The sequence below is a fragment of the Lycorma delicatula genome, chromosome 5, assembly GCF_047948215.1.
Source record: "Lycorma delicatula isolate Av1 chromosome 5, ASM4794821v1, whole genome shotgun sequence".
In the NCBI taxonomy this organism is placed as follows: domain Eukaryota; kingdom Metazoa; phylum Arthropoda; class Insecta; order Hemiptera; family Fulgoridae; genus Lycorma; species Lycorma delicatula.
The window spans coordinates 160,290,969-160,303,928 of record NC_134459.1 but is presented as its reverse complement, the minus strand read 5'-3'; the positions used below and the strand labels follow the sequence as shown (position 1 = coordinate 160,303,928).

General features: G+C 29.9%; 1 protein-coding gene across 1 annotated transcript in view; it reads left to right on the top strand.

The window, feature by feature from the left end:
- The window catches only part of lobo (coiled-coil domain-containing protein lost boys), a 428,504-nt gene that overhangs the window by 394,977 nt on the left and 20,567 nt on the right, over positions 1-12,960 (top strand). The window contains exon 9 of the mRNA XM_075367810.1: positions 5,883-6,091. Coding sequence (XP_075223925.1) covers positions 5,883-6,091 — 209 coding nt within the window. The remainder of the gene's footprint in view (positions 1-5,882; positions 6,092-12,960) is intronic.

Sequence of the window (12,960 nt, the reverse complement as noted above, 5' to 3'; positions counted from 1 at the left end):
ATGCTCCGTCTATTTTACCAATGATCATTTCTCTTTCCACTTCTGAACACTTTTCTTTAATTCACTTTTCTTTTGCTAATTTGCACTTCCTGTTTATATTATTTCTTAATTGTCGATAATTCCTTTTACCATCTTCATCACTAGCATTCTTATACTTTCTATGTTCATCCATCAGCTGCAATATATCCTCTGATAAACAAGGTTTTCTACCAGTTCTCTTTGTTCAACCTAATTTTCCTTCTACTGATTTAAGATTTTCCTTTTTAACATTCTCCCATTCTTCCTCTTCATTTTCTACCTTACCTTTTTTATTCAGACCTCTTGCAATGTCCTCCTCAAAGATCTTCTTTACCTCCTCTTCACAAGCTTCTTTTCAACCTTTTCTTTAGGTTTTTAAACTCCAGTCTACATTTTATTATCACTAAATTATGGTTGTTCCTGGATATACTTTGCAGTCGATAAGTTGATTTCTAAATCTTTGCTTAACCATGATATAATCTATTTGTTATCTTGCAGGATTGCCCAGCATTTTCCACGTGTATAATCTTTTATTATGATTTTTAAACTGGGTGTTGGGAATTACTAGTTATATTACTAGTACTTGTTATAATAGATAACTAGAATATTCTATAAAAACTATTTGAAAGTAAAAGATTAGTACAGAAATGGAAAGAAACTAGCAACCAATTTTAAAACAGTAAAATAACTGATAACTCAACAAAAAAATAGTTTAAACTGAATTCTGGCAACAAGTGTGTATTACTGTAGATTCTATTATTTTTTTTTTATGTTTGTTAATTTGTAGTTTAGCATCCTACCAGTATATAATAATTATTTTAAATAATAAAAATATCACTTACTTTTTAAAAAAAATTATATTAATGATTTTGCTTTCTGCTTCATCAGATGTATTAATAATTTTTTTTAAATGATCAGTGATTAATGTTCCTTCAGATTATCATTTTATGGTCTGACTAAGTAAAGGTAACATCCTTCTATCTTGAATTTTTTTAAATTAGTAATGCATCTGATGAAGTGTTGCCCACTGCAAAGGTGCTAATGTAAATTTTTAAAAAGAATAAGCAGTAATTGATATTTTTATTTTATTTTAGATAAATATTTAATTAGGCAGAATGCTTTCCCCAAGAACCACAGCTAACATTTTTTGCTTTGACTCTGTCTCAATGCATTTAAGTCACTCCCTGATTTATTTACCACCTACTTATGTCATTTCAAATATAACATAACCATCCTCTCTCCATGTGGCAAGATCCATTGCAACATCTTAAGGTCAGTAAGTATCTGGCATTTTTTATAACTGATCCTTTCATATTTAACAGTCATTTTTCTTTCCCAGTCTTTTTAATAACTTCATTTTTTATCCTCTCACTGATCTGAAGACATTAAACTATCTAATTTCTATAATATATCTCATAACATTTTATTTCAAAGAAATAGTAGCATAAAGTACAAAAGCTTAACTAATCCACTAGTGCCTGCTGTGCCTTTCTCATGAGTACTGTTCTTTTGTTACAGTGACGCAATATAATCATCAAAGTATCATCTAGCATGTTTCTAATACCACCAATTTAGATACATACTTTAATTCCATTTATATTGAAATTGATTCTCCCCCCCCCTTATTTCTCTTCAGTCTAAACATTATATATATATATATATATATATATAAGTCTTCTTTAAGTCTTTCAAAATAATGTCGATTTATATGTTTATATAATACACATAAAATATTTTTCTGCCAACTGTTGTAGACAAAATATATTAGCAGTCCATGATTATTCATAACCTTCTCACTTAAAAATCTTCTAATTCTTCCATTTATAACTTAATTATACAGAATGGTTCATATAAAACTTATGATTTTTTTTTATTATTCATTAGAATAGCTGTTCATTTGCAGGTGTTTCATTTATGTGCCAAAAGATGGTGCACATATCAGCTCTTAGCTCTTTATTGTTTATAATCTTGTTATACGTGGTTTAAAACCGTGCTGCTATTGTCTCAGTACAGTGTCATAATACTGATTCAAGATGAAATATTTACTAGAGCAACTCTGTGGATTGTAAACATTAATGAATAGCAAATTCAGTTTTAGTGAAGCAAAGGGTATACCAGATGGAATTTGATGTTAGGCCAGAAAAGAAAATATTGTTGCCATTGGTTCACAAGTTGTAAATAATTGGTAATTATCTGACTGAAACCAAAAATCACCATCCGTCTTAACTTTTGTAGGTTATTGTAAATGTTCAGGTGAGACTGCTGCAGTCACCTGGTAGGCAAATCATTAAGATCTCTATCTCAGGAGAGTGGTCTCTTAGATTTTTCAAAGAGCTGAGGAGAGAGCTAAGCTAAGGCTGTATAGAATGATGGCTGTTCATGAACTGTTGAACTGATAAGGCTAAAAGAATGCAATATTATCATTGGTTTCAGGCCACTGTTGTTGCAAATACTGACAGAGTATTTGTTACTTAGTTCCACAGATGAAGTCTGGTTTCAGTTGTCTGGCTACGACAATTCACAGAAAAAACATATTTGGACTGCATAATATGCCATTCATAAAGAGCATATGATTAATTGAAAGTCCGAGTTAGAAGTCAATAGAGATAATACTAGATACAATTCTTTTAATAGGAACTGTGTACACCGGAGAGTACCATTCCGTTTTATGTTTCCAGTTTTATGATTACATGAACAATGTTTAAATTATAAATTATGAATGTGGCCCACATAATAAATAGTTTGTTCAGTCTGGTCTTTTCTTATTTTTTAATTAATATTTTTCTTCTTGACATAACATTTAATATCATTATAGAAAAAGGAAATGAGATTTTATCTTTTTTTTAATTGATATTTATAATTATTATTTCCGAATATTCCCCTTTAGGAGAGGACATGAACTTGAGCCAGTCATGGCTTTACTTCCCTCTTTTCTTTTCTTCCCAAAACCTATTCATCCATTCACTATATTTCTTCTTCCTCTCCTCTGTCCATCTTCTTCCTATCATTTCTCTTTTTTGCTCTTGTTCAATTTTCTTATTTCTAATTTCACCCCTAAATTTCCTTCTGTCTGTTATTTCTTCTTCTGAGATGTTCAGTCGTTACAGGTTGTTTTGTATTTCTTTCATCCAAATGGACTTTAACTTGCTTGTCTTGATGATGTTGAAAATTTTCTTAATGGGCTATCTTCACCCATCTTGCATACGTATCCATAGAATTGTAAATGCCTTTTCCTATTCTTGTTGGTGATGACGTCTGTTTTTTCATATAATTCCTTTGTGGGTCGTTTGATCCAGGTTCTGTCTCTGAGGACTGCACTGTGGATTTCCCTGAGGATTTTCCATTCTTGCTTCTTGATTTCATGAATTTTGGTCATTCCTCTGATTATTCTGGTTTTCTGCTGCATACAAGGCCTTCGGCAAGACAATTGTGTTGTAATGTCATTGTTTCGCATTGCGAGACACTGTCCTTTTGTTATAATGATTCCATGTAAGCTTGTATGCGGTGGGAATTTTCCATTTGATTTAGTGTCAATATATTGTGTCTTTTCATAAGAAATTCAGAGTCTGGTTTTACAGGATATTTCATGCAATTTCTCCAATGCAAAAATGGCTTCATCTTTGTTGTTTGTTAATACAGCCAGATCATCTGCAAAGGCTAAGCATTTCATGTTAATTCTATTTCCTTTCTGTTTTCCGAATTGGATGCCTTTGACCTTGCTTCTTCAATTCTCTGATTACCTTCTCCAAGACAACGCTGAACAAAAGTGGTGATAAGCCACCCCTTGTTGGACTCCTGTATTACTTCAAATGGGTTTGAGATTTCTCCTGTGAATTTGACTTTTGAGGTGGTTCCTGATAATGTTTCCTGGATGATGCCTCTGGTCTTTCTATAACTACAAATTCTTGTAGAGTATTAAACACGGTTTGTCTGTTGACAGTCATAGGCCTTTTTAAAGTCGACAAATGTGACTGTGGGTTCCAAGATTATCTGATGTATAGTATGGTCTTGAGGTTCCAGATTTGTTCAATATAGGACCTTCCTTTTCTGAATCCTGCCTGATATTTGCCAATCTGTAGGTCTACTTGGGGTTTAAGTCAGTTCAGCAAGACTCTAGAGACACTCTTATAGGTGACTGGGAGAAGTGAGATCTCTCTGTAATTGTTTGGATCTGTCCTGTCTCCTTTCTTATTAAGTGGGTGTATCAAGGCACTCTTCCAGGATTTTCTCTTCTCCAGACTTCAATATTTTTCTGCAAATTTTAGACGTTATGTTTTTGTGGTGCTATTTCCAGAATTTCGCAATAATTCCATCCTCACCAGGAGCCTTGTTGCTTTTCAATGATTTGATTATGTTCACAATTTCTTTGTGTGTGGATGGAAGTGACTCAGGATTTGGTGTTGAACGACCTTAATTGTTCTGAGGATGCTTTGCAGTTGAGGAGTATATAAAAATATTTGGCTAGAATTTCACAGTTATTTTTCATGTTAGTTTCCAAGGCCCCATTGGGTTGTCGGAATCGCAGGCTAGGAAGGTGGTAACCAGCAAGATTTTCTGTGAATGTCTTGTAGAAATTCCAGGTGTTGTTCTTGGTAAAGTCCTGTTCTATTTCTTTCAGCCGATTATTGTTGTTGTAATTGCGCTTTTCTCCCCGAATAATTTTGGAGGACTTTTTTCTTATTTCTATGAATCTTTGCTACTTTCCTGTTGTTTTAAGATTGTTGAAATTATTCCAGGTTCTAATCCTACCCTCGACAGCATGATCACACGTGATATTTCACCTCCTGTGTTTTCTCTTTCTCTAAGATTATCCTAATTTTATGGTTTCTTTCAATTTCTCTGCAAGTTCAGACCAGTTCATGGTATCCACCCTATGGAGTTCATCAGTGATCTTCTCCTTGTTCAGTTTTAGATATTCGGGGTCAGTACAGAAAGTATGGGTATTCTTGTTCGTTTTCTATTGGACTGAAGTTTACCTTGATTTGGAGTAGGTGGTGGTGGTTAGACTCAAAGAATCCTTTCCTTGTTTTTACACTGAGTATTTCTTTGATGTTTTTCCTGGAGATGGCAGTATGGTCAATCTGGAATTCTTCAAGCATTTTATTGGGGTATTTCCACTTCTTTAATTTATGTGTGGATTTCAGGAATTGCGTTGACATAACATTGAAGTTATAACAGAAGTTTATGAGGCGTTCACCATTTCTATTGGTCCTGTGATTTTCCTGTATTTCTTTTCTTTCCCTAATTGCCCGTTAAAGTCATCTAATAGAAACTTGACATGATGTTTGGGAATCTTGTTTTTGGTTTCTTCAAGAAGTCTTCTATCACCTGTGGGTTTTTCTGTTATGGTCATTTGTTGGTGCGTGCACATTAATCAGAGTGTTGTGAACCCCTTATTTCCTGATTTTACTGGTAGCCTCGAGATTCTTTCCGATGGTGAGATAAATTCAATGACAGAATCTGTTACTGACTTTTGAACCACAAAGCCTGTACCAAATTGTTTGAGTCCTGTGTTTATCTGCACTGCAAGTTTTCCCCGTTATAAATATTGTCATTTTCTGAGTCAAAGTGGCATTCATCTGTAGACCGTTTCTCTTGTATTGTCAGAATTTTAATGCTGAATCTGTCAAGTGTATTTTTTAGTTGTTTCAATTTTCCTGGTTTCAACAGTGTGTTTGTGTTATATTTATGTAACGTATCTGTATCTTTTATAGCTTTTTTCCTTTTTTTCTTAAACACCCCCAACATCCCCGGCCTCCGCCGTTAGGCTATGCGCAGGAATGCAACGTATCTGTATCTAAATGATTCAAAACATACTGTTTACTTTTTCTTATAAGTGGCAATATTTTTTTTTTATTTTTCAGAATTTAAACAGTCTAGTGTAAATTCGCAAATTTTGAGGGTAATTGAATTTTACAGCGAAGCTAGAGTTGATGGATTAAAAAAATTTGAAATGGGGCCTACCCATATATTTGAATTATTTCAAGACAGAGAAGACAGATTAGTGTCAAGATACTGTAAAACAGATGATAGATTTGAGAAACAAGAAGCCTCACCTCGATATTCAGTTTTGGTATTTATTTTTTTAAACTATTCTTTTTTAATTAGATGTTTTTTTAAGGTTCTTGCTTTATGAAAGAAAAAGGATGAGAAAAATTACAAAGGAAATCAAGGAAAGTCAGAAATTAAACGTCACTTAAATTTATATTGTAAATATAAATGTACAAGATATATTGTAAATTGTATATAAGTTGTAATTTATAATTGTATATAAATAATATTGTAAATATAAATGAATTTAAAGTATACTCTGGAACCTCAAAAAAGTATAGCTTTTTAATTTCCATTAATTAGTAAATGAAGTTTTTTAGTTTCTGCAAAATATTTGACAGACTTCTGTGTACTTTTTCTTGGAAATAGTTATATAATATTCGAAGGTATCTACAGTTTGTAAGTATTGAATAGACCAGTTAATAAAATGTTGATTAGCAAACTTAATAAAGAGAACTTTTTTTTTAAAAAATGCAGTTGAGCATTTTCATTCTTTATTAATCGGAATAATAATTGGGTGTTACTTATTTTTTACACTAGCTAGTTATTGAAAATTATGATATATGAGAACTACTCCAAAATTGATTTCACATTGACCGTTGAAAAAAAAATTAGTTGCCATAGCAACCATGTGCATATGAAGTAGCCACTAGCAACCTTCATTACGTACACATCTGCTGTCTGTTCTTGTCAGTGTTGATGAAGTAAAGTCAATAAAATGTAGTACTTGTAATTGATATGCCTGCCAACTATGAGGTGTAATAACTTGATTTGATTTTCTAGCAGAATTATATAGTAACACTGAGAACCATTTTACATAAAAGTAATAAGCCCAAAGCAATAAAATAAATATGTTTATTATAGCTTTTATAGTAAAATATGTTAATTAAACCTAGCAAACATCAACTCTACAACGTTCTAATCCAAAATTTTCAAGCTATACTTATTACAGATTATTTAGCAGGATTGTGATTTTTTTGATTTTGTTTCTATGAAAGATTTTCGTTATATTTGTTGTATTTTGAAAAAAGTTACGATAACCAAGTTATTTCTGGATCTTTCTCTTAATCTGATTTTAAATTTATCTTTTCTTAAATTTTTACGTAATTTTTTATCCAAAAGTATCAAGAGACTTAGTTAAACTAACTAAAACTTAGTTAAAACAGAATTAAGTGGTCAAAGCAGAAGAGACAGAGTAAAACTGTAAAAACCAGGAAAATTATATTAAAACCAAAAAAAAAGTTTTTAAAATCAGGTCAAACTTCGTTATAAGTAGAATAAATAAAAAAACCAATTGGAACAAGTAAAAACTAAATAAAACCAGTTGGTTAATATTAAATGAAACCCAATTGTAATTGGTTAAAATTTGTTAAACCCAGATAAAATCAATTGAGTGATTTGGTTTAACATTTTTTTTTCTAACAATATTGATTAAACTAATCAAAAATGGATTTGGTTTTTTAATTAAACTAAACAAGAAGAGAATAGAATTAGATAAAACCAGTAAAACATCAATTCAAACCTTTAACATTGAATAATAACCAGATAAATCTAGTAAAACAAAATTAACCATGTAAAACAGATATTACTTGATAAAACCAAAAAGCCATATAAAAGCAATAAAACCCTGCAAAACATTGGTTATTCCTGGGTTCAAATTCCAGTCAGGCATTGCATTTTCATATGTTACAAATTACCATTCAAATAGGGCAAATTGATTAAAAAAAGCAAATCGACGCCCAACATCTCAAAAACGAGGTGCTTCTGATGACTCATTTAGGACCCTCATGGTATGAGGGGAGGATGGTCACTATGGGGGATAGGTGTGTGCAACGCATGCTCAGACCCCAGATAGGTTAGGACTGGGAAGGGTAGCTCTCTTGGGGAGGAGCATCTCAGCCATCCAGAAGAGGAGGTCAGAATGTTCTTACAAACCAGGAGAGACCCCACAGGCGGTTCCAGTGCGGAACTTAGTCAGGGAGTGGGAGTGGCAGTCTACTGCCATGACACTCGGGAGCAACTGACGTAATACCTCACAATGGATGCCTGTTGCTCTTGTGTTGTTTAATAATAAAAATAAAAAAAATCTCTAAAAATAAAGAAAAAATTGATTAAATCAATTAAATTTTATTAAACTTAAAACTAAGCAGTCAATAAACTATATTACTGATCTAAAGATTTCCATTATCAGAAATATATAACCTCTGAAGAGTAGAAAACTAACATTTTGTTTATTTTTTTATTTGTTTTAATTATCCTTATTTTAAGATTTTGATTAAAAGTAAAATTATTGTTAAAAACGAGTTGATGATTATTACATGTTGAGTTTGTTGCTTGTTAATCGATTTGCGTACAGACTTATTATTTGAAGTCTTAATAGTTATTGTTCATAGTGAAAGAAATATTTATTCATTATAGCTGAACTGATTATGATTTTATATACATTGATGCGCTTGGTACTACATCACAACTTCATTTGCATGTGGATACTTTGTTTCCAGATAAATACACACATTTCTTAATGTGTTCCTATTGACTGAATTAAAAAAATAAGAGGATGAATAAAAGATCTTCTGGACAAAATTTATTATTTCCATGTAAACAAAAAGTCATAAAAAAATGTAAGTTTACATTTAAAAAACTGTTAACTCTGGAAAGTTCTTTTAAGTAAAACAAAAGTAATATATTACTTTCCCTTCAAAACCAAACAGTTTTATCTGAAGACAGTTTTTCAAAAATTTGTTTGAAATAAATAATTTGTAAGTCTTGATTTGGTTCACTCAATTTACTGGCACTATCCATTTTTTCTTTTTCCCCTACCTTGAATCCAGGATCAGGGTTTTTATTGTTTCGATTTTTAATCAAAATATTTCCGACTTTGGAGCACTAAAACAAAGATATATTTCATATTTGATTACTGCTGTTAACTACTTCAAAGTATTATCCTTTTAATGCAATACACTTGGCCTTGTATTTTTCCCACTGTTCAGAAAATATTTGGAACTAGTGATTCAGAATGACATTCAGCTAAATCATTATACTCTACACAACATCCTATCAGCAATCAGACTTTCGTGAATCCCAAAATTACTTTGAAGACCAAAATTTCCAGTTTTTTCAAGTGAATTTTTCATCTGGTGAAAATTATATATCATAGGTAATCATAACTGTAGAGTTTGATTCTTGGCAAAGCTGTGGAATCACACATTTAGTTACAATGTTTTGTTGCAGGGAATTGGTATTTACACTGTAGTGATGGAGTTTCCAATTTTGCACTTCTCAAAACAAACACTATCATAAAAATTATTAACCTTTTGATAACAATATTTATTAACTTTCTACCTTCTGAAGAATATGTATGATATAAATAAATACTTAACTGCATGATATCCTTATCATGTTGGTTTTTCCTCCATCTTGCTTTCACATATGAAAGTTTGAAGACTAGCAATGTCACTATCCTTGGTTTCTTGTACATACTCTTAGGCTAAATTTTCAAAACCTGTTACTAAGTTCCCTTAAAAAGTAAAAACTGATGTTATTACAATCCAGCATTCTCTATATAATTTTATTATAAATCTATGTTTTTTTAGTTGAGAGTACCACAGTTACAAATTTTGCAGCCACTTTACTCATTCCCAAATCATCAATAAAATTGTTTGAGCTGAACTTTTTATAATCTATATGATTAGCATCCCTCACATAAGAACAAATAATCTTTCATAATTAAGTTCCAAACAATTTTCAATACCATCTAAACATTGGCTTTTAATAATCTACAAGACTATTGATTTTTATGATATGTTTTGATAATTTTTTTCAAGTTTTATCATTCTTTGATTTTGAAATTCCCATAGCTTCATCACCATATATTTGCTGAATCTTGTCTTGGTATAACAGTTTTGTTCAACAATACCTTTCATTATGCCCAAAATAACAAAAAAAAAATTTAGTAAAGTTGTATACTTGAAATTAGTGGAATTCTGTCTTGTTCTTTTGATTACAATTTAAATGGTAGTTAAATTAAAAAAATATTTCAAAGAATTTTTCTTAACATGCCCTGTATGAGTATTTTAACATTCTTCAAGTTTGAAAAATTATAGATTTATCAGATGGAAAAGTGATGAGTCTGAGCATGCTGTATGTAAAAGCTTTTGCGCTATCAAAAAATTATTGCAACAAAATCTAAATTCTCTTGCTTACAGGTAATGATAAGAATGACAAGAAGGGCAAGAACAGTAAAAAACCACACAGTTTTTCCTTTCCTTATTCTTTATCATTAACTATAAATAATTAAGTTGTAGACATAAATAATCAAGTATGAGCAGGTGTCTTCAGAAAGAGGTAAACAACCCCATACAAGCTCCATTTAGATTATATTATTATGTCTCCCTAACTTACCAAACAGAACCAATTAAAAGGTTGATACAATTCAAATCTTACATATTCAAAAGAATTATGAAAGAAAATAATTCAAGGATGGAGGGATAAGAATGGATTGTAACCCCATCAAATTGAACTACCCAAAAGGGTTGATTGAAACGATGTACCCAAAGGTAGAAGATTAGGGTAATAAATCAGAACTTTTATCATTATGAAATTGTAATGATAACCAGTAAAAAAAATATATATATATAAAATTAATTTTAAATATAATTAATTTAATTTAATTTCTTTTAAATGTTTAAATATATAAAATTCAACTTAATCCACCCAAGTATAGATATAAGACAACTCTTACCTTATTTGTTTGTATATTTATATAATTATTCACAAAAGTACTTTCGCAGAATCCCATATCATCAGTCTTGTATAATTTTATAAAATTTCATATTAAACATAACATTAAAGAAATAAAAGATTAAAATTGCGATTACATATACAAGAGAATATGAAATCATAAAATAAAACAAAAACAAACATTTAATAGTATATATATGGCTAGCCAAATAGTACAGTACTTTTTTTTTGTTTAACCTCTGGGACCACCATTACATATTGCTTCAGAGGCTGAGATGAACAATTTCTAGCGTATACAAATACTACAGTACTGTACTATTTAAATAAATATTTTATGTAATATCTATGAAGGTGCTACACTATCTATTGCTCCTTTTATGAGTGTGTCTCTTTCAAAATCTGTCGGTAAGATGATCAAGTTGAATCTTTGTTTATATTTATATATATATATTTTTCTTAAATATCTAGATTTTAATTTATGTATCCCTTTTTAATTTCAAAATTAAAATTGCGATTACATATACAAGAGAATATGAAATCATAAAATAAAACAAAAACAAACATTTAATAGTATATATATGGCTAGCCAAATAGTACAGTACTTTTTTTTTGTTTAACCTCTGGGACCACCATTACATATTGCTTCAGAGGCTGAGATGAACAATTTCTAGCGTATACAAATACTACAGTACTGTACTATTTAAATAAATATTTTATGTAATATCTATGAAGGTGCTACACTATCTATTGCTCCTTTTATGAGTGTGTCTCTTTCAAAATCTGTCGGTAAGATGATCAAGTTGAATCTTTGTTTATATTTATATATATATATTTTTCTTAAATATCTAGATTTTAATTTATGTATCCCTTTTTAATTTCAAAATTAGTATTATTAACATCAGAAATGGAATGTTTATTGTTTATAAGGTGATCTGCAACATTAGAGAAGCCCAATTTTTTGTTTTTATAATGCCTAAAATGTTCATAAAAAGACATAGATCTTTGAACGATCTGTTGGTTTTACCTACATAAATATCCTTACAATCATTACACTTTATCATATAAACCCCACATAAATTGTTTAAATCAGTATTTTTATTGTTATATTATTTTATTAAATCAATTTTTAATTATAACAATAATAATATGAGGTATCACACTAGATTGTATCTATTTAGACCATTTGTTCCCAAACTTACTGGTCTTCCAAAGATATATAAAAAAGATAACCTGATATGACCACTAATTAATTTCAAATCCTCTCCTTGTTACTTTATTACTTAAGAAATAGATAAGATACTCAGATCTAAAATCAATTTACTTAATTAATATATAATAAAAAATGGGTACGATTTAGTTAACAAATTAAATAGTTGAACAGTAAATGAAAATACGAAAATGATAAGTTATGACATAACTAACATGTACCCCAGCGTCCCTATAGACCAAACTGTACATATAATAAGTAATAAATTGGAAATTAATAATGAAGACCCAAAGTTTATAAATAATATTATAACTATCATCAGAAATATATGTCAACAAAATTATTTTGAATTTAATAACAAATTTTGCATACAAGATTACTTTACCTATGGGATTTCCATTATTGGCTGTTATGTCAGAAATCTATTTACAGGAATTTGAGAATGAAATAGTATATGGGATTACCTATATTCATAAAATTCAATTATGGGTTCATTACATAGATGATATTTTGATAGTCTATGAACCTGCTATAAATAATGAACACTTAATAATTTTGAAAAACCTAATTCCTGTCATAATAATTAAAAATTTTTCTTTGAAACTGACAAATACAGAAAAATAAATTTTTTAGATGTTGATATAGAAATTAGTAAAAGTAATAAAATTATAACATCTGTTTAAAGGAAACCAACAATTAACAAAATAACTATTAACAGAAGTTTGAATCAGCACACAAAATTAACACATTTACAAACATGTTAAGTAGAGCAGTACATTACACACATAATAATGAAGAAAAACTAGATTTAGAAATAAATATTATAAAATGTATTGCAGTAAAAAATAGATATAATGCGACATTAGCTGATAATATTAATAAAAAACAGAAATTAAAATCTAATAATGAAACAACATTGATACTCATAAATAATAAAAGTATTG